General features: G+C 29.9%; 3 protein-coding genes across 5 annotated transcripts in view; 1 reads left to right on the forward strand and 2 right to left on the reverse strand.

Moving 5' to 3' along the window:
* The window catches only part of LOC112592714 (very low-density lipoprotein receptor-like), a 77,861-nt gene extending 68,875 nt beyond the window's left edge, over positions 1-8,986 (forward strand). For 2 of the 3 annotated variants that reach the window (XM_025336870.1, XM_025336885.1), the window contains 8 exons: positions 88-388; positions 607-825; positions 960-1,314; positions 2,961-3,159; positions 3,560-3,631; positions 7,977-8,095; positions 8,240-8,395; positions 8,842-8,986. In XM_025336870.1, coding sequence (XP_025192655.1) covers positions 88-388; positions 607-825; positions 960-1,314; positions 2,961-3,159; positions 3,560-3,631; positions 7,977-8,095; positions 8,240-8,395; positions 8,842-8,886 — 1,466 coding nt within the window. In that variant the 3' untranslated portion in view covers positions 8,887-8,986. The remainder of the gene's footprint in view (positions 1-87; positions 389-606; positions 826-959; positions 1,315-2,960; positions 3,160-3,559; positions 3,632-7,976; positions 8,096-8,239; positions 8,396-8,841) is intronic. The other variant, XM_025336878.1, reaches the window with a different exon arrangement.
* A 1,162-nt stretch (positions 8,987-10,148) lies between these two features.
* Positions 10,149-14,594, reverse strand: LOC112592755 (vacuolar protein-sorting-associated protein 25). The gene is made up of 5 exons (XM_025336908.1): positions 14,444-14,594; positions 14,199-14,344; positions 11,595-11,682; positions 10,877-10,995; positions 10,149-10,518 (listed from the first exon to the last, which is right to left on the reverse strand). The coding sequence occupies exons 1-5, from the start codon at positions 14,491-14,493 to the stop codon at positions 10,403-10,405; spliced, it is 519 nt and encodes a 172-aa protein (XP_025192693.1). The 5' UTR covers positions 14,494-14,594; the 3' UTR covers positions 10,149-10,402.
* Positions 14,595-15,887: 1,293 nt separating this feature from the next.
* LOC112592820 (phosphatidylinositol 4,5-bisphosphate 3-kinase catalytic subunit delta isoform) lies at positions 15,888-21,957 on the reverse strand. The gene is made up of 16 exons (XM_025336966.1): positions 21,720-21,957; positions 21,388-21,615; positions 21,092-21,320; positions 20,787-21,028; positions 20,476-20,722; positions 20,009-20,409; positions 19,745-19,944; positions 19,543-19,683; positions 19,200-19,478; positions 18,993-19,136; positions 18,658-18,927; positions 18,393-18,581; positions 16,859-17,001; positions 16,640-16,791; positions 16,395-16,565; positions 15,888-16,304 (listed from the first exon to the last, which is right to left on the reverse strand). The coding sequence occupies exons 2-16, from the start codon at positions 21,535-21,537 to the stop codon at positions 16,056-16,058; spliced, it is 3,207 nt and encodes a 1,068-aa protein (XP_025192751.1). The 5' UTR covers positions 21,538-21,615; positions 21,720-21,957; the 3' UTR covers positions 15,888-16,055.
* Positions 21,958-22,173: the final 216 nt, after the last annotated feature.

Consider the following 22,173-nt stretch of genomic DNA (forward strand, 5'->3'; position numbering starts at 1 on the left):
TATTTTTATATCGACCCAATAAATCTACTTACTGGAGTGTCACCGACATAATTATAATTATTAATCGTGCAATATTAAAATTTTTAGACGTGAATGAATGCGAAATCGAAGGCAGCTGTTCACAAATATGTATCAACGAAAAAGGCACGTACAAATGTGAATGTGAGCCAGGATACTTACGGGACCCACAAGATCACACTAGATGTAAGGCTATGGAAGGACACGCGTCCCTCTTATTCTCCATGCAACACAACATACGCAAAATATCATTGGACCATCACGAAATGTCGGCCATCATCAACAGCACGAAATCAGCCACTGCCATCGATTTTGTATTCCGCACCGGAATGATATTCTGGGGAGATGTATCCGAAAAGAAAATTTACAAGTAAGTGATAAAATATAGGCATACGAATCTCAATATTCTTTCGCCTATTTTCAAAATGTCAATAATTATAAACACCGGTATAAATAAAATAGTCTACCGTTTTTGGTGTTTCGATTAGCCGGTGGGTATCACTTCAAAATCGACAGTGTATAGTATGATAAGTTATTGTTCTGTTTCGGTTGTCTGCGGGTGGATTTAATTTTTACTGTTTTTCCCAGAGCACCGATTGATGAAGGTCGAGAACGATCGATCGTAGTTGAAAGCGGCTTGTCGTCGGCCGACGGTCTGGCCGTGGACTGGATTTACGGGCACATTTACTGGACGAACGCGGACAGAGACTCGATCGAATTGGCAAATTTCGAGGGCAACATGCAAAAGACACTTATTAGATCGGAGCTGAAGGAACCCAGATCTATAGCCGTGGATCCTCTCAACGGGTAATTCACATCAGCAACACCATCTACCCCATCTACACAAAAATTAAACGCTAACGCCGCTCCCGTTTTCCTGTCATACCATAACAGCTATTAATATATTATTATTAATACACAAAAAATACATTTGTTTGCAGGTGGCTTTACTGGAGCGATTGGGGCAGCAACGCAAAGATTGAACGGGCCGGCATGGATGGCACGCACCGTGAGGTGATCGCTTCGTTTGACGTGAAATGGCCTAACGGCATCACCCTAGACTTGGTGTCCGGTCGGTTGTACTGGGTGGACGCTAAACTGCATACCATATCGTCGTGCAACTTCGACGGCAGTCAAAGGCGCCTGGTCCTGTTCAGCACTACCTGGCTACCTCATCCGTTCAGCATATCCACGTTCGAGGACTCGCTGTATTGGTCCGACTGGAACCAAAAGGCGATAATCAAGGCTAACAAGTTCAACGGTTCCAACATAACCGCGGTTACCGCCCTGCACATGGTATGTATATATTTGTATTATATATAATTATTCTCCTGTACGTGTATACAGTATGTGTCACTGAACTTCTCCTAAACAGCTGAACCGATTTTAATGAAATTGTTTATGTATGTTTGAGTGAGTCCTTGAATGGCTTAGATTCACAATTGAATCTGGTAGGTGGTGTGAGGAAATTGGGTTCGAGGAAATGTTGGTATACATATATGTCTTAAATAATAATACATCCATGAACCTTAAATTCCAATGATCTCGGGAACCACTCATTGTGCGATTTTATTTAAATGAAATATCATACTATGAAACAGGTTTTAAGCATAGTTTTATGATCCAACTCCTACGTCCACGAAATATTGAGCGTTAAAATATGAATATATTAGTAACTCCATCTTACCAGGAAAATAAAAATTTTAATTAAATACAAAAAATGGTAAAACTTTTCCTTGGCTAAGTCGAGTTTAATACAGCTGAGAGAATTATTAATATTGTATCAACTTAAATAATGATTATAGACATGTATTAAAACAATAAAATGAATATTTTGTCAGTGAACCGGTACGTACAATTAAATCGAGATACAACGATGTAGCGTTTGTTCGGGTGGAGAAACCTTTAATTTTATTTCCGATTCTGTAAGTTAATTAACTACCAAGTTATTAATTTTTAAAATAATCTGTAAATATGCACATAAAGGTACAGAAGGAACGCTATATCGTCTGTAAATAACGAATTGAACAAAGTTTAAACTACATAAAAGGTGTAATTTTAATTGGTAACGAAGTTCACGAGGATAACTGCTATGATACTTGCTCCTGTATAAGCTCAGAAAATATTTATACATATATACCCCTGATCATTAAAACGAATTATATAGTTTACAAAAAAATATCAGAAAACCGATAAAAACTTTGAAAAATAAAAAAGTATTTAATCTGATACTGGTTGTATAAGCGAAAAATATTTTATTTAAATTGCTACTTTAAAGTCATCGAAAAAAATTGCACGGAAAACGACAAACGAGAAAACTATATAAAGTTTATATGTCGGAAATATCATCTATACACTAAATAAGAAAATTAAAAATATTTTTTATACACATTCGTTCGTCACGTTAAATGTCAGCATTAGACAACCAAATTTAATATGGATGCATTTTGACGAGCAACAAACTACTCAGAGACGCTAATATTATATATACATTCGTTTTAAAATTATTATTAAAAACAACAACGAAAACAATTAAAACCGATATACGACACAATTGAATAATAGAGTCTGTGTTAATTATTATTGTTTTCTTCGATCTACACAGCAGCCGACTACGTATTTATTACAGTAAATCATGTGCAACTTTTTGAGTCTCCACAAAATCTGAGCTTTTACTCGGTGACGTGATGAGCTCAAAACAGTTTTGACTTTTTGAGTTCATGAACTCAATTCCTTTTTCGTATCGGTTATATATTTTATAATATGTGTCACGACGACCGCTCAAAAGCCTTGGGGTACTCCTCTCCTGCAAATGCCGACCTCAAATTCTTTGCATCTCATACGATCGCGACGACTTTTGTCAAAAACGATGTCAATATTTGTGCACACACACACACACACACACACACATATTATAACGACGTCACTTTGCCGTGTTTCAGACTCAGAACCCAATGGTGGTGCACGTTTACCACCCGTATAGGCAACCGGACGGCGTAAACCACTGCGCCGCGGTCAACGGTCACTGTTCCCATCTGTGCCTGCCAGCACCGCAAATCAACAGCAAGTCGCCGAAAATCTCGTGCGCTTGTCCCAACGGTTTGATGCTGATGTCCGACGGTCTGATGTGCGCCGAAGAAGGTAAGAGCCGTAACTTCCGTTACGTAATTTTCTTCAATATACACATATAATATAATAGGTATTAAAATTTGTACTACTGTCGCGACACTCGTATTATTCGTCGCTCGGTACACGCAGTTATGCGCCCGCCAAGAGCGCGCTAACGGTAATATTGTTTTTTCAACCATACATAATATATATATATATATTTTTTTTTTTTACATAACTTTTTGTTACACTAATATTTTAGTATTTGATTGATTGATTGATTTTTCTTCCGAGTGGACATTGTTGTGATGATAATTATTTACTATTAGTTATAATAACTTTTTTTTTGTTTTTGTTAGTTTTTTTAATTTTTTTTTTTTTTTTTGTTTTTGTTTTTCATCGTCTTTTGTTTTTTGGTTGAATAATTTTACAGTTAAGAACAAAACGGTTATATCAAAACACATCAAACACAGACATTTTAAAAAAGTCAATATTACGCTGTTAAGTGAGTACATATATCAATATCCGTGGACGAAAACCTGTGTACATATTAATGTATATCTTCTTCTTTCTTCTGTGCAAAACTTCTACATATTATAATGTAATATGTGTGTATATATATATTATTCTAAAGGAATGGGCAAAGTATTTTACTACTCATACCCAAAATACAAAATAAATACGTTCTATTTGTCTGAAGTACTAATTATACCATATATTTAAAAAATATCTTGAATCTCTGAATATCATAAAAAATCATATAGGTTTTCATTAAGTAGGTACTTGTATTTAAATGATAATATAAAAAAAATTAAATTTCATTGTTGCAGTCGCACATGAAATATATCACTTATTAACATACGTAATTAAAAAATTAATTAAAAAAAAATTGTATTTATTTAAATGCTATACCGTGATAGACTTAAAAATAAATAATAATATAGCTCAGTTCATAATAGCTCATATCGTGCAATGTAAACTATTTTTAAAAAAATGAAAAATTTACGTTTTTAGTTTCAAAAATATATCTTAAATATTTCAAGTATATTAAATATGCATATTAAGTACAAAATGCAATATATACTTCAAAATACTTTAATCGCCCATTCCTAAATAATTTATATATTCACGTTATACGTTATAATTATTATACACACGCTTGCGGTGGTTGGTCATACCTTGTACATTTTTGTGTTCTCTTCGCCTGTCTCTATATATTTTAATATGCGGTTATAATGTCGTTTTTCTCGTTAACCAATTAAAAATATTACATTTTTATTACCTATAATGTGTTTACTATCTGGTTAAAACTAAATCGATGGCATTGAGGAAGACCATGAATCGAATTAAATTCGTGTATAATGTATACATTATAATTATACTGACATACCGTGTCGATGGGTTTGGATTGTTTCAGCATATTTTAAGTCGAAAATCGAACAGCCGACAATGTTTTGTGTACGCTTTTTTGCAGCTGCTTAAAAGTTTGCCACACCAATGCAATTTTAAAAAAAAACTTTATATTTTCCTTCAAACCAAGTACGTGACAGTAATAACTGCAGACTACTATATTATATTATTATACTGATCAATATGCGGCAATATCACTGTGGATTTTGTTTTATGAGTTTCAAAAGATATATATATATATATATATATATACCTATTTAGCTCTCATTCAGTTCACACCATCCCGAACAATCAGAAAACTTCCCGGGGTCACGAGAAAGTAATAAATGCGTGTTAAGATCTCGTGATCTCTCTCACCGTTAAATTTTATTTATTTTCATCACTTCGAGGGTCATTTTATTTTCCCTTTAAAATAAAAGAGACACTATATTCTTTTTATATTTAAAGAATTCACTTAAAACTTTGAGCTTTAGAAAAAATAACTTTGAAATATTTAAAAAGTATACTTATTATGCAGTAATATATTATAATTTAGGACGTCAAATAAGTGAATTTCATCGGAATGATTTATAGTTCAATAATTTACATATTATTAGCATAGAAATTTTTTTCTTTGTGACTGACTAGTTTTTAAACTAGAAATCACGTACCTATACTATTATGATAATATGACTTGCCACTATTCAGAAATAATGTATTTCAACTTTTAAATCAAGAACTCAATGATGCCCAAATATAAATGTATTTGTATTCATTTAAATATATATATGGGATAAGATAAAATATCGACTATAAGTCATAAAGAACTCGTTTGCAATATTTTTTCATGACTCAAACTTCAAATTAGATCGTACCGTACAGGTTTCGTCAACTCGGTGATCGGTAAAAACAAAAACCATTTAGGATCGAGTGTCATATATGGTTATATGGTTGTTGGGAAATAGTGTTTAAGACACTAGTTATTAATGAAATTCTGTTGAGAAAAAAATTTCGCGGATTGTATGCACTATAATACGTACAACAGTTTAATATGCATGGATCACAAAATATCACTCAGTTCCACGCACATATTTTAATATGATATTATATTATACTAATTTATAAACTCTGTGGCGTGTAATGCATACTATTAAACCAGCAACAGCAAGAACGAAATTAATAAACTCACGGCTTACACGCTATTTTAATACGTGTATTTGATTATATGTATTTACCGTGCACACGTTGTAATTCTTAAGTCACACAATAATTAAAATATTATATTATTGTATAATAACCATTAGAATCGAACACGCGATATACTATACAGTATACAGTACTATTGACAGTGCGGTATACAGTCAAACTTTAATAATACCTACTTAATAATGAGTTAATAACAGACATTGCAAGTAACTCAATCCACTATGTAAACACATAAATTATATACCTTACCATTACAGTAAATTTGTTACGGTTCAAATAAGATTTTACCTATATTATAGTAATTATATATTCAGTGAAAATCTTGAGTAGGTATCGAATCTGGCGGCGTTTGGCATCCGTCCTGTATATTATACATAAAAATCATTTACACTTTTAAAAATAACAATAACATAGTTATATACATCATAGACTAGCACGCACTCTGAAAATGCACGAGCACACACAGTACCTATATAATTATAAATAATATATATATACACACCGCACACATTGTACCGAAATAGAAACCCAATGGATCGGGCGCTACGTCGTTTCTCCGCACGTTGCGCACTCCGCCGCTCCCGAAACGATCCAAGAGACACTTTATAGGCACCAATATATCTGTAGTTTATGTGACATAATTATAATATTATTATGGCTTTTATAATCTCCATCGATGTGCTAAATCGATGTGCGCTCTCTGTAGATATATCATTGTGTTATATAATATACGCGTATATCTTGTGCAGGTGGCGGTTCATCATTACAGAGCTAATAACAATAATAATATACGCGTATAATATATTATGTGATAAAAAATTTCGTAGGTACGTATAGCATTACCACAGTCGTATAAAATGTTATAACAACTATGTAGGTACTTAATATTTATTGTATATTTGTGCGCGTAACGATCGCGACTGTATAATTTGTTCGCATAGGTATAGGTATAATAGGTATATAGGTTACCTATTCGAAAAGACCTACAACGGAGACCAGTGAGAGAGACTACATAATATTATGATATTATATATTATCGCGTACTGTATGAGATGCCCTTGGAATCCGCATCGGGAAGTAAAATAATAAAATCGAATCGCTCGCACAGGAGTCCTTGACGGAACCGACGTTGCGCTCTCGTGTACAGTATAATATTATGATATTATTAATATTATTGTGCATATACCTACGCATCATATTATATACGCGCGCCTCGCCCGCAGTCTGTGTATTCTTTCCGTCCGAGTCGCGGTGTGTGCATATAACAAAGTTATCGTAACTGTATAATATTATACATCTGTCGGGACATCTACATATTTATTTATTTTTTTTTTTTTTTTGGTTCTTGAGTGATACACGTCGTTTACGACTGCAACAACAATATTAATAATAATTTATAACTTCTATTAAATATATTCTACTGTGGTAGTGTGTATTAGGTGTAGTATAGAAATATAGTTTTATATTAAAGTTGTACTGTTTGTTTCCGTTGTTTGCGGCCAGAAAAAAAAAGGTAAGTGCTTTGTATGATACGCAACGAGTCTCGAAATCCTCTATGGACGGCTTTTCGTCATCGTCGGCTGTACGTACGTCGTATATTGTAATATGTATAAGCATATTATTGTGTATTATACCTATAATAAGAGACGCTTGGCCCGCGTGTTCTCTGGAAAGACGTTTTTTGCACATTTTTTTTTTCTATCTAGTCTAAAAAACGCGCAACCAGTTAACACAAGATATCTTCTGACTTCTATGGTGACTAGATGAGATTCTCGCTTGTCAATTCGTTCGTTGTACCTATTCTATACGTATCATCATGTTATATGTATATTATTGTTACACCGTCTTATTATAATAAAATTGTGTTATTGTATTTTTATACACCAATTATCTATAGGATAAATGTTTTACAATTCCTACCATTCATAATATACGACTGCCGGCGAGCTATATTACATACAAATATATTTTATTTTACCACTTAGGTCTGCTGTTAATTTTACGTACCTGCGTGTCCGTCGTCGTCGGCTGCTTCAGTTCACTATCTAATATTATATGATAATATTTCTAATACTGTATATGTTTTTCTTTTGGTGGCGGCGCTGATCATAATATTATATTGTACGATATATTGACCGATTTTATTCTATATATAGTTGTATACATATATACATATTATAATATGATCATGTTGTTTGCGATTATCCACATTACCATTGGCCATACTTTATAACACCCATTCGCTCTCGTTGCAGATACGAACAGAACGATGACAGAAGTAAACGTCAACGACCACACCGAATCAGAAGACAGTGGACTCATAGCCGCCATAATAATATTCTCCGGTTCGCTATTGATCACTCTCGCAGCCTTGGTGAGTGAACCCGCATCCCACCCAACCCCCCTCGGACCGTCAGGTATATCGCGGTAATCCGACTGTACGGATACCGTGGTATACGCGTTACACTGTCATCACGCGATGAGCGCCTCTAATATCCGATCATTTTGTATATTGCAGGGCGCTTTCCTGTTGTACCGACACTACTTGCACCGCAACGTGACCAGCATGAATTTCGACAACCCGATTTACAGGAAAACAACCGAAGACCAGTTCACGCTGGAGAAGAGTCAGTATCAACCGGCAAGGGTGTACCCAACGTCTGTCGGCGAGGAGGTAAACTTCAACGTTATCATTTAAAGACCCTGAAAACACCGTCTCCCACCTCTCCCCCCCCCGTGACACATTCCCCGCCCGAAAAACCACAGTCATATATACCTACTTATCGTCGATGCAACACCGTTAAGCTATATTCGATTTTTTCTGCTCTTAATTTTTTTGCATTTTTACACGCTGCGTGTTAGTTCTTTAACGACATTTCGGTAAGTTCACCGAACAATAATTATTATATTAAAATATGATGTTATAAATGTACACGACGTCATATTCATTCATATTATAGTAGTAGTAGTAGTAGTAGTAGTAGTAGTAGTAGTAGTAGTAGTAGTAGTAGTAGTAATACGTTTCACACGTGCAATTTTATATTTACATAATATAAGCGACACGCGTGGGATAGTGTTTTTTTATATACGTTGTTTATTTGATTTAATTTTTTTTTTCAGGCCGAAGAGCCGTTGACTCGTCCTGGCACGAACGAGTACGTCTAAAGTATAGACCGTTTTTAGTTTCTCTGCACACAACACTAGTCAATGAAAAAATAAAAATAAACAAATTACAAATCGCGTTGTTCACAACGGAGCGCAATTTGTGACCAGCCCACAACGAAATATCTGGCGAGTTACCAATTTCACGCGCAAATGCGCTCAAATAGTGTTCAACTTACCAAACGACTTTTATCTTTTCCGTATTTTTTCTTTTAATATTAATATTATTACTATTATTATTAATTTCATGTTGTGTAACTTTGTTCAAAGTCTTCCCAGCGTTTTTCGTATACATGTAATAATATAATTATTCCTCACGCCAATATTTAAACGAAACAGTTCCTATTGTATATTTTTTTTTTTAGATTATGTTATTAATGTTTGTATAAAAAAAAAAGAAAAAAAGAATATTTTATTTAAGCTATGCGGTTTGCCTTTAACGACTGAGGTTTAAGTGCCAAAAATTATGAATTGAGTTTTTTTTTTTTTAATTTATTATTGTTTGTTGCTCAAAAGTAGAAATCCTTTGATCTGCATCAGTTTGCTCGTTGTTCAATTATTTTAATCGGTAAATTTGTGGTCCCTTCTGGTTTGTTTGGAAAAGTTATATGAAATAATTATTGTAATTACAAGGAATTTACAATATATGTATGTATATACTCGTATATCTATATATATATATGTGTATTTTAGCGCCATTACTGTTGAGTAGTCAATTTAGCAGCTAATTATATTTAATTATATATATTATATTATATTATAGTTCCGTTATATATTGAACATATTTTTTAAGCTTAACGTCTTATATTATATATCAAACAAATCGTGTTTTTAATTGGATATTATATAAAAATAATTTATTATAAATGTACATATAAAGGAACCAGTTATAAGCTTAGCAGATAGTGATAAGCGTTTTGAATTTGTTTCATTCGAAAACGGTTTATTGTTTTTCGCTAAAATATAACGCACATTCTTTTAACGAACGTGTACACAAACACACACTCATGTCTCGGTTTACAAAACGAAGTTGTGAAGGAAGACCCATTGCCATTTATTAGTTATTGAGGTTGTAAAAATATGATAAAACATATAAATGTATGTGTAACATTTCGTTAGATAAATATATAGTTTATATTATTTAACTGTGATTATTTTTGTTTTTAATTATATTTAAATTTAATTAATTATTAATTATTATACAATTATATAATATAAATATTAGTGAGTCCCATTTTGTAAACTCAAACATATAGTGAAAAGTGGTTTGTAAATTTTTTTTTTTTTTAATCGATGGATAAACAAAAAATAAATAAATAAATGTGATCGATCATTATACACAATGGTCTTATATCTTATTAATATCGTACATATTATATTATATATTTATATGTATATAGCATAAAATGTTTCACCTCATGCGTTATACGAATAATATCGTTGCATACACAGATACATCAAATTTTTAGATATTATATACGAGCTATAAACAAGAGTAGCTTGTATAAGAGTTCCGCGTCTACGAGAAAAATTTCACACCAGATCCTCCGTCCAGCGTAAGTATTTCCGCCTGTTGACGTCGTTCCAACACCCGCAATGCTTTGGTCAGTACACCGTCATCAATACCATTCAAATCTATACTCAAAACAAAAAATAAATAAATAATACTTTGATAACCAGGAATACAAGTTATACAACACTACATTCAGTGGCATAAAAAAAAGGATAATTATGATCAGGTTATAGATTGCTTCCTGTGATTTCTAAGGTCATTATTTATGTGAGTAAACATGAGGTTTGCTTATGAAATATTTCAAGATCGTTTTGCCACTGTATAATATAAATTTTCATAATATGTTGAATAATTTAGGTACAGGATTTTTAAACTTAAAAGTATATCCCGTATATTATTTATAAAATAACATGTTTAAATTTAAAACTTAACCTGACCCCTACCCTTACTCAAATAAAACAGATTTTTCAATTATATTACCTCCACTGTCGCTGGCTATCTCGTAAAACGTACACACCGTATTGAGCATAGCGTTGTCCTGAGCCCATTTGTACACTATCGACGCCCATTCGTCTAACGTGTGCCAATAAATATTCCACCTAAATATGACATATTTTATTTTAAACAAACGACGTATTTACTTGTTTACACTCCAGAACATCAGAAGTATAATTTAATAAATGAGTACATTTTCTCGTTATTTATATAAAACAAAACTTGTCCGCGGTAATGACTTTCAACTCTAAAAGTCTAAACAGCAAGTATTTATGTTACTGTGTGAGCAAAATTCCAACACGTGTTATCATGTCACGATAATTTGGAATTTAAAAGAATTTCATGCGACTACCCGAGTCAATATCTAGAGACCAGTCAAAACATTCTAACGTGTGACATTCGAATTCTCGAAAATATAATTTCGTATTTTATTTTCATCGAACTTTCTCGACGTACAGCGTGTAGTATAAGTATCTATCATAAAAAAATATCTACAGAAATTCTCTACCAAATGTGAGTATGCATAGCAATAAAAAGTAAGCAAAACAGCGAATTAATATATGCTAATACGGGCCCGGAATGAATATTAAGTTGTTCGCGTATACTAATTCGTAGTTGAAAAAAACCAAAATCTATTTCTAAATGTTTTTTAGATACTAGTGTATCATCACGCTGTATAATATAAAAATTGGTGTCAGTGTACCTTGTTCTTGTTTTATCGAGCGGTTCGGCATTTCCCGTCTTCTGTAAAACTTCTAAAACAGTCATGATCGCTTCGGATGACAGTTTTCCTGAAAATGAAAAATACTTTTTATTAATATTTATTTATTTAACCATGTACATACGCCATTACTCATTATAATCTGTTATAACTGTTAAGTATTAAAGATAAAAAAGAAAACATTTTTCAAATGAGAAATGCATTATAATAACCAGCGAAGAAAAAATAAAAGACCTGTAATTTATCTCGAAGAATATTATAGGCGTTACTGACGTATAATATTACTTTTGTCACATTTTAACGAGGTACCTACGCATCGTATACGATCAAGGTTTGTTAGTGTTTAATACAACTCATTTGAACAAGTAGTGGTTACAAATACTACACAATAAGAGGCGATTCGAAAATATTTCCAATAAATTCTACTTTTTTGTCGTAAATATAAAAAGATATGAAATTATATAATAATATTATATTATATTACATCATAAGCCTTTAACTTAGATAGGTTATGTGAGTATCAGGCCGTATACAAGAGGGAATTTAGGGGTTTAACCCCCCTCGAAATTTTTAAAGTAGATAAATATTTATAATACAACAAAAACTAACTACACACGTATTTATGTATAAATGTATAATTGTTCAACTAGTTTATTTTAACTATTTGTACATTTCTCTCTAGTCATTACACGTTATCTGTTTTAGAAAATGACAAACGTATATTATGTTATTGGATTTTTGTTGGAAGATGGACTTAATTGTTTAATAGATATTCAATTTTTTCCATGTTTATCAGTATTGTTCAGTCTGTTTTTCAGAAGTATCCAGAATGATAAAAAATATAATGTGTATTTAATTTAATTATATTTCTTAATAACTGTGTCTGACATATTAACATATATTAATTATAAATTAATTAATTAATTATTAATACTTAATATTTTTTTTTTTTTTTAGTACAATGCTTTTAGAACACACTGCTGTTTACAGTTAAAAGCGAACTGTTGAAACAGAATTAGCTAAAAGTTAAAACATTTAAAAATGTTGTAAAACTAATGACAAAATATTATACACTACAAATAAATGTGATTTATATTTTAATGTATTATATACCTACATATTATAAGAGCAACTTGCTCTTAACAAGCTAATTTATGTCTAGATATAATTATTTTAGTTGATCATCGCCAGTATACGACGCTCAAAACTTGTTTGTAATAATATAATAACATTTCAATCCCAACTATTTCCGCATTTCATATAAATTTCATTGAAAAAGGGCATTGGTATTATTACAAACAGCTTTAAAGTAAATAATTTTAAACATAAAAAAAATAAATAAATGTTTTGTTTCATATTAAAATTTTACTTATTACTTACTGGCTAAACTATTATTGTTGGCAATTAAAAAATAAAGTTAAAATTATAAAATATACATATTACATGATACCATTGATTAATCAATGATAATACCTATGGGCTATGATGTTTATAATAATATGTTAATATTATAGATTTATAGCCCATAAACTCATATATTTACAATAAACATAAAATTGGTATTTGACTTGCAACATTATAACTTATAAACATATTATTATTTATTTAAAAATACAGTTAACTTTTCTACCTTACAAATATAATACCTAAGTTTTTTAATCATAAAAAATTTATTGTTTTGTTATTAATTAATGTGTAAACATAAACACAAATCAAGTTTATTTTTAAACTTTAGATGAAATCGATTGCATAAAATGTAGTCAAATTTGTTCTATTGTTTTAATTAAAACCAATTATATTTTAGAAATTACTATGCCTGAAATTTTTGTCATTTAACTTGGTTGAATTATATAATTGTCGATGTATTTTTATATTTGTGGAAATTAATACTCGTTAAAAATACTATCATTATAACTATTATTATACTATCAACCAATTCGCCTATTAAAGCACATATTATTTTAGTACTAAATTCTAGATAATCAAAAAACTACTCAATAACATCCAATGCATCATTACCAAATCTACTACTACAATTTTATTTTTACTAGAATTATTTCACCAAAGTAACATTATTGAGAAATTAAAAATTATTGACTAAGTCACCCACAACCAGCACAATATGAATGAATCCAATCTATCATTATGCCACTGATACTGATAGACTATTTTCACATTTTATAAACGTTTAATCAAAACATTTTAACCCTGGATGTTGTATGGTATCAAATATACCAACAACAAAATTATTTGTTAAAACTATAATAATACTTGCAAGTTACAACTAACAAACAAGAAGGTTAAAAATTTACATAATTTGCTATTATTTTATCAGACAACTTTAAAATTGTGGTAATAAAAACCATTTAAATTACTTATTTTTCAATTTTTTTTTTTATCAGTTTTTTAAAAGTATGAAACACAAATTTATAACCGTATATTAATATAACAATAAATACTAACTGTAAAAAAAAAAAAAGATGATATCAATTCTAGTACCTATGAGCCTGTATTTGAAAATACTATAGTGATTAAAGCCTATCCACTCTGTTTATGAGATTCTATAGAATTAACTTATACACTTACTGGATATGGCAGTATTGTTGAAAACCGGCAATAAGTCTCCTTCGCGGACATCGATAACAGACACTTTCTGGGTGCGACAGTAATCCAACACCAATGTTCTCCAAGCGTCTAATTGCTTCTGTCTTGTCTCCGCGTTTGGCTGTATCCTGTTAATCGTAATCAATCGATAGTAATAGTAATTACAAATACATCTCAACGTTATAATAATGTTAAAAACGTCGATTTCAGACACCTTCCAAACTTACGTAAAAAACGGTGGAAAACTGTATTGCCACGGCCACTGGATGTCACCCATGTCGGTGTTACATAAACATAAAGGCAATTCTCGTTATTTGGAAATTTTAAATTATAAACGAAAAAAAAAATTAGTAAGCCAAAAAACGAAAAATTTTAAGAATTAGATTTTTATTTGCAAAATTCAAAATAATAAAAATTCAAATTTTCTATATCGTTGTATTTGTTATCGTTATCAAACAAAGTAAGTACAAATCACTCTGATAAGAATACAGTGCAACCATAGAACATTCTATGATTTAAATGCCATATACGGTATTTATATATTATAGTTATAGATATAGTTATATTATAGTTCTTGACTCATATATTATGAACAGGGCTTGGAAGTTCTAGCAAATACAGAAAGTAAGAATAAAGTAAGATACAAATAATGATGTCGTATAGATATAAGAAATATTATTTTGTTAATTTATGCATATTTACAGTTTACAGTTTTAAGTAAAAAAAAAAAATATTTTTTTATTATAAAGGAAATAAACAATATAACTCCAATAAAGTACCTATACAATTTTACAGATATGCAAACGAAAATGTGTATTTTGATTTTTGATTTTCAAATAGTATGTTATCGGTTGTCATAACAAATTTCACTTGATAATTTATTCCATTCACTAGCTACCCATTTACAGAATAATGTCAGACGCTTTTTACTACCTTATCATTTTTACTATTCCTAATTCCTGAATATTAGTTCTACAACCATATTCTAAAAAATAAAATTAAAAATCAAGACATTTATTTGACAACTTTATTTTAAATAAGCCTAAAAATAAAACTGTTTATGTTATAAATGAAAAGGATAATAGGAAATATTCTAATGGTCTGGTTATTGTATCAGTAGGGAAATATGATGGAGTTATCTATCTATTGATACAATTAAAATAAAATGTTTTAAAAAAAAAATTAAAATTCTGATAAAATTCAACCTACACTCTAAAAACAAAATTAAACTTCCATAGAGGTTAAATATAAATAGAAAATAAAAGTTTTATTTAACAACTAAAATATTTAGATTTATCATTTATAGTATTATTTAATTATGTTAGGAAAATCTGTGTTGCATTATGCATGAAAACTAACAGATCTATCTAACCTGTAACTAATGGTCATATATGTAATATTATTATGAAAAACAGTTCAATGAACAATCATAGCAGTTATATTTAATTTTAATAAACTATTCCAACTCCATCATAAATATCCTACATAATCTTGAATATTTTACACAAATAAAATAAATCATGTTTAACTTTATTGGTATAGTTCTACTATAATAGTCGATAATAATAAATATAAATTATTAATTTATATAATATATTAATATTGCATGTTTTTAAATGTATTAAAAATAATTTATACACTTATATACTTAGAAAAAAAAATCATACCGAGGTAACCATAATAATATGAATTACGTCTTTCTCTCCCATTTACAAATTAAACATTTGTTAAAAAATTTCAATACAATTTGTCTACTATTATATAGGAAAACACAGTATTAATAAGCTCAAACTGAAATCACGACAGTATGGCCAGCTCCAAGCCAATTAGAAACTTTTGTCATTGCTTGTTATTTTTTGCTAAATTATGAGATGCCCAATTAAGTGAAGTCTTCCATGAATTGCCTAATGCTTCTTCAAACTTGGATCTAAAATGTAGTTTAGCATCATTTTCTGATAGGTCCATAACAAGTGTCTCACGTAAATAGTTAAGATCTTTTTCGGAACCCAATTCAGGCAGTCCAGTTGAAATCATCATTGCAAAAAGAGAAAGTATTAATGAGCCATGCCGCCTTAATATTAAAAAGGCCTGAAATAAAAACAGTTATATAACAATTTTTAACAAATAAAACATTATTTAATACTCATATTGTTTGAAAAATAGTAACTACTTAAATACCTTTTCACAGTAATTCTGGAACATTTGGAATTCGAGGGCCTCTTTTCTAGTCTGACCTTTATTAATAACATGCACAAAGTCATGAGTCAAAACAAATGGTACACGTTCACGGCGGAAACCAAATTTCTCTTTAAAATGACCAAGAATATGACCAAAATCAATATGAAACAGCTGGAAATAAACAAAATTAAAAAAAAAAATAAAATAAAAATAACTGTTAAATTATGATATTTAAATATACACACTTGTCCTGTTTTTTTGACCATTATATTATCGGAATGGCGATCAGCAACACCCAGTACATAAGTTGCCACACAATAGCCAGCACATGAAAAAGTAAATTCTTCGATTGCCTTTTGCAATGACTGTTCTGTTTGATTGTAGTCTTTCAACCATGCTAATAATTTTATCATTGAAAAAATTATTTATATTTTTAGTATTTACATTTTGCAATATAATCTTACCTAATAATGATCCCTTTTTAAAAGCAGATGTTGCTGAAAACATTCCTTTTTCTTTTTGAATATTAGCTATGGTTTCTGCATTTAACACTACTTCAATCATACCCACACGGTTATCTGTCGATATACATTGGTATGGATTCATCCTAGAATACAATTAAATTACAAGTAAATAACTAAATTAATGTCTGGAATTGATCAAAAAATTTATGAATAAATATTACCTACACTAATATAAATGTTTTTCCTTTAACAATTTTTAGATCGGTATTAATTTATAAGTTAATAACAATAAATAATAATATTACATAATATTATATTAAAGTTGTAAATTATTAATATAATTAAGTTCATCAAGTTCACAAAGTATTAAATAAAAGTGTACTGTTATGTAATACAATATAAACTAGAAACTATGTGACTAATATTTATAAGAAATAAGTATATTTAAAATTTAAAACTAGTTTTACAAATATATTTAATAATTATTTGTAGTTTTTTATTTTTATATAAATAACAAATAAAATGGAAAAATCACATTTTTCATATTAATTTATTGCTGTAATATAACTGGCAGTATTTATAAATGTTACGGTGAATGATGTAAATATGGTAAATTACGTCATTTTGCAGTAAATGACATAATTTAACTAAAAATTGGTAAATTTTGTAAATTTAGACATTCCCCAATTATTTCTGTCAATCTCCAGTTTAGTTGGAGAATGATGATAAATACATTTATGTCTGTGTGAATGATCAGTGATAAGTTTGAAGGTATGCAAATAATTTTCATTAGTTAAAAATATCATGTCAGAAGTAGATATTATATTAACAAAAACTCCGACTAGCAATAACATCAATAACCCAAATAATAATGAGATGGTCTATTAGTTTTTTAGTCTATGTGCATATTCTAGCAAGTTGTATATGCAACGAGCGTGTGTTTTATAATTATTTGTAATGATTTGTGTTACTTGTAAACTAAATATAATAAAAGTTAAACTAAATTATAGCATTATAGTTTTATTTAATTAGGTATGGAAAACCAGAATAAATTTAAAACAATAATCAATGAAATTATAAACAATAAAAAGAGAGGTGACAATATATTTTAAGTTAAATATAGGTTTACCTGAAATAAATTAAGGTGTACCTACAATAAATAATGAATCATTTAACAGCAAACAATCATTATTATAAATAGTACCAAAACTTAAAATAAAACAATTAGTGAATTATTTGAGCTTTATCATCATCTATCGTAAATTACGTCAATGGCTGATAAAAGATGTACATTTGAATTAAAAATTTAGTTTTTACATTATTTACTTACATAATCGAATCATTTAGGTAAATGTCATCATTCACCAATTTTTGTCTTTCACCGTAACATATATATATTTATGAAATAGACAAATCAAAATTAATAAACATCTGTCTAAAGAGTACAATAATGGTATTAGAGTTATTTTCAACTTTCATAAAACTTTTTTAAATATTTTAACCTATAATAATATTTAAATGGCTTAGAACTTACCTCAAATCCAAACCTTCATTTTTCCATAATTTGTCCATAATACGTATCATCTGTAAAGCAAGCATATCCTGCCTCAAATCATCACCATTTTTAAATATAACGTAAATGTCATCGCCATGTGAATCAACATTTTCAAAAACTATCCATAAAGGTTTCATTTTGCTATCCATCACGCGACATTTTTCAGTCCTGTAATATATATTTTGATAAGGACATTATTTTATACTATAATATTATAACTATTGGCTGAAGAAATTCAACATACCTAATTCTTTTGCACTTATAACTTGGATCTAAAGGACTATGCACAGATGACATAGCTTCAATGCAATGTCCTTCTTGAAAATATTCTTGTAAAAAAGACCGTGCTTTTTCTTTGTCACGACGCTGTCTAACTAAATCAGTGGTCTTTTTCAGTTTTTCCAAAAAATCCATTTGTTTTATTAATGTTTTCATGTGTTCAATAGACCCTCGACAATATGCTTCCAACATCAAACCAAAGCGTACAGATACAGACGCAACTTGCATTTCTGATCTAATAAACATGACAATAATGCTGATGATAAACTATCAACAAAAATAAACACAATTTTAAAATACCTGAGATGCCAAAATAAATAATGACCAATTTTTTGATTTTGTAATGCTCTTGTAAGTAAAAATTCAACAAGGTCACAACATAAATAAGATTCATGTTTCAAAGCTTGGACTAGTTGTAAGAGAAATAATGAAAGATCTTCATCACTAAAACAACACAGTTTTAGTTATTATTGATTAACTAATAATGTTTAGAGAACATCTACTTACCTTAGTTTTTGTAAGCATTTAACAGCAAAACTTCGAACTACTTGATCAGCATAAGCATAGTCTAACAATTCCAAAGCTTGCTGTGGTCCTAATAGAGGCCATCTAGAGACCAATGAGGTGGCTTCTGCGACTTCCCACCGTATACCCCATTCCACACAGTCTAAAAGCTTAGCTAAAAGTCCAGGTACTGATTGCAGTATATGATATCTATGACGCCACAATTTCTTTCGATCTTGTTCATGCATTTCGTCTAAAGGTTCTCCGCGCTCAGCCATTGTCCTATAAATTACCAACGCCATAATGAAAATTATTATTTTAATAAAATTTATAAGTTCTATCATACTTTATTTGATCTAAGTAAGTTTTTAATGATTGTGAATCTCCAACTGCTTGATCTTTTAAGTCTTCTTTCCCTTTTTTATCAGCATACTCTCGCAATTTATCCAAACTTGGATATACAATTACGTGCTCAGCTGGTTGGTAACTATAAGTAATTAAACCTATATTAGTTCTTGAAATAGTAAAAATAAAATAAAATTTTAAACCTATGAAATGTTATAGTTAAAGCTGTTGTTTGTTCAACATTTGGATTAGATACAACAGTACCAAGTGGATGTAACAAATCTTCATTTTGCAAATCATCAGCATATGTCCACATATAAAGCGTAATTGATCCACTTTTCAACTGATTTTTAAAGTCATACACAGTTGTGTTAACCCAGTCCATAGGTGTAACAAACATCTCCTACAAATTACAATTATAATTAAAATTTCTAGGAGACAATGTATTTATTATGATTTAAATATACTTGTTTAGATTCTTTTATACGCCTAGTTCTTAGTCCTTTTGATGTTTTGGAGACTTCATACACAACTAAACATAAACGAGCCATCCGTGGTATGTCAGCTATACTCATGTCAAATGCTAGTTCTTCATCCCAGGTACAGTCACCGTTGTTAACTATTTTTTCAGATGTCCTAACACACTCACACAATGCTTTACCCCCATGGAACAAAGCCGCTTCAATTCCAACTTCAACAGTTCTAGTTTCATCACAGTTTAATTTACTAATATAATTCACTTTAAATTTAAATTGTTCATCAATATCAAATGACAATTTGTGTTTAGTTTTTTTACGTAATGTCAATGTAGTACGAGTTTTATTTTGCTCAATGTAATCAATCTGATCTTTATTTAATTCTTCCGGAACTAAAACATTTATTTGTTATGAATTTTTGATTAATAATAAAAGCAACAACAATAATAATAAATTACCTGGAACATTAAACTTGGAAACAGCAATCAAAATGGGGTTGAGATCTTGAGACAAACTATCTTGTATATATGCAAAATCTATTAATGGATGTTGACCAACAATGAATTCTTCTCGGCCACAAACCTTTAGAGTAAAATCTGAACACTTTTCATTTCTAGTTTTTAATGTCATTGCACGTTTATTTAGTATTTGTAACATCAATTGATCAGGCGTTGTTGTAAGACCCACATTAAATGTAAACGTAGTCTAAAAAATTACATAAATATTTTGATTTATGTGATATTAAAACACATTTAATTTTAAAATATACCTCTGTGTTATCAAATTTTATTACAACTGAAAAATTATCATCTCTTAGCCTCCTGGTTACTGTAGTAGGCAAGACATTTGATGACAAAGTAGATGCAGCTAAGCGTGGTGCAAATTGATACAAAAGTCGTTCTAACCAACTTTGTCGTCTTCGATTAGCTTGCATTTGATCAGCTAATGCTTTCATTTTACCACGAAACTGATTAACTTCTGAACTTTTCAATGAATCAAATTCCATTAAACCTAAATAAATAATACAATATAATACATTTTTTTATATCATGATACAATAATAGTTATACATACCTTTACCAATGAGATTACTTATTTGGGCATTAAGTACATTATCTGCTTTATCTTCTTGACGTTCAACAATATTCAGGACTGCTAAAAATGGGCGTACATCACATAATCTCTTATTCTCGTCTACAAGCATTTCACGTTGGGCCATTGCATTGACATAAGATATGCTGTAACTGCTTGAGTCGTGCAACATACCATGCAAGGGATATTTGACTGCCTCCTCCCATAATTCCTATTAAATAACATTATATTGTATATTGTGACACCAAAATTACTTCAAAGTATACACAGTTACACACCTCTTTTAATTCGTGCAATGATGTGCTTGTAGAAACTGTTAAGGGTATTGAAATACTATTGGGCATTAAACAAGTGACTTCCACGACAGAATCATGGTTGATGTCGTTCCAAAAATCAAAATGGAAAGCTGGATTTTCACACACCATCATGAATCGTTATGTAAAGACAGTTCACACCATAATGCTAATTATTAAATATCCCATACTTCTCAATATGAGTCTAAAAGACTTTATAAAGTAATGAAATAAAATTAGAAACAAAACAAACAATAATAATTTTTTATTATAGCTGACAATCAATAACTAACCAGTATGAGATGTATGTAACTCACCTTAGTTACTAAAATAATAATTCATTTTTGCATGAATTAGTCCATTATTATTCCTTAATATGATAGGAATTCAAATTCAAAGGGTGTCAATCAACGCGATTAAATATAGGCAGGCTATTTCTTTCGAATCGCCAGAGGAGCACAAAGTGCTGAATAGTGAATACTAAGTAATAAATAATAACTATTAAATAGAATTCTGAATTACAAAAACATTAAAAATAAAATAAAGGTATCATTATTATCATCGCGGAATTATCATTTATCACTGCATTATTGTATTAAAATATTTTGGCTATTTGATTATTATTTATTGTTCATTCTGGTTTTTTTTCTTACCCATAATTTCGAAAAAAACTACTATAATACTGCCTTACTGCGCCTGTATTAGAGGAGGAAACAAAAAGGCAGTTGACGGTGTATATGGTCACACTGATTTAACCTCAAGTGCCATCTA

This window comes from Melanaphis sacchari, unplaced genomic scaffold, assembly GCF_002803265.2.
Source record: "Melanaphis sacchari strain LSU unplaced genomic scaffold, SCAv2.0 Contig0_pilon_pilon, whole genome shotgun sequence".
Taxonomy (NCBI): Eukaryota; Metazoa; Arthropoda; class Insecta; order Hemiptera; family Aphididae; genus Melanaphis; species Melanaphis sacchari.

What these genes read in the sequence shown, in the direction of transcription:
- LOC112592755 (XM_025336908.1), bottom strand. Translation starts at nt 14,493, where the DNA reads ATGGGTGACATCCAGTGGCCGTGGCAATACAGTTTTCCACCGTTTTTT. An exon ending in CTCGATAAAACAAGAACAAG is followed by an intron (nt 10,996 to 11,594) that starts GTACACTGACAC and finishes TGTCATATTTAG; the next exon opens with GTGGAATATTTATTGGCACA. An exon ending in GATAGCCAGCGACAGTGGAG is followed by an intron (nt 10,519 to 10,876) that starts GTAATATAATTG and finishes TTTTGAGTATAG; the next exon opens with ATTTGAATGGTATTGATGAC.
- LOC112592820 (XM_025336966.1), bottom strand. Translation starts at nt 21,537, where the DNA reads ATGATGGTGTGTGAAAATCCAGCTTTCCATTTTGATTTTTGGAACGAC. An exon ending in TTCCAAGTTTAATGTTCCAG is followed by an intron (nt 20,410 to 20,475) that starts GTAATTTATTAT and finishes TAAATGTTTTAG; the next exon opens with TTCCGGAAGAATTAAATAAA. An exon ending in TATAAGTGCAAAAGAATTAG is followed by an intron (nt 18,582 to 18,657) that starts GTATGTTGAATT and finishes TATATATTACAG; the next exon opens with GACTGAAAAATGTCGCGTGA.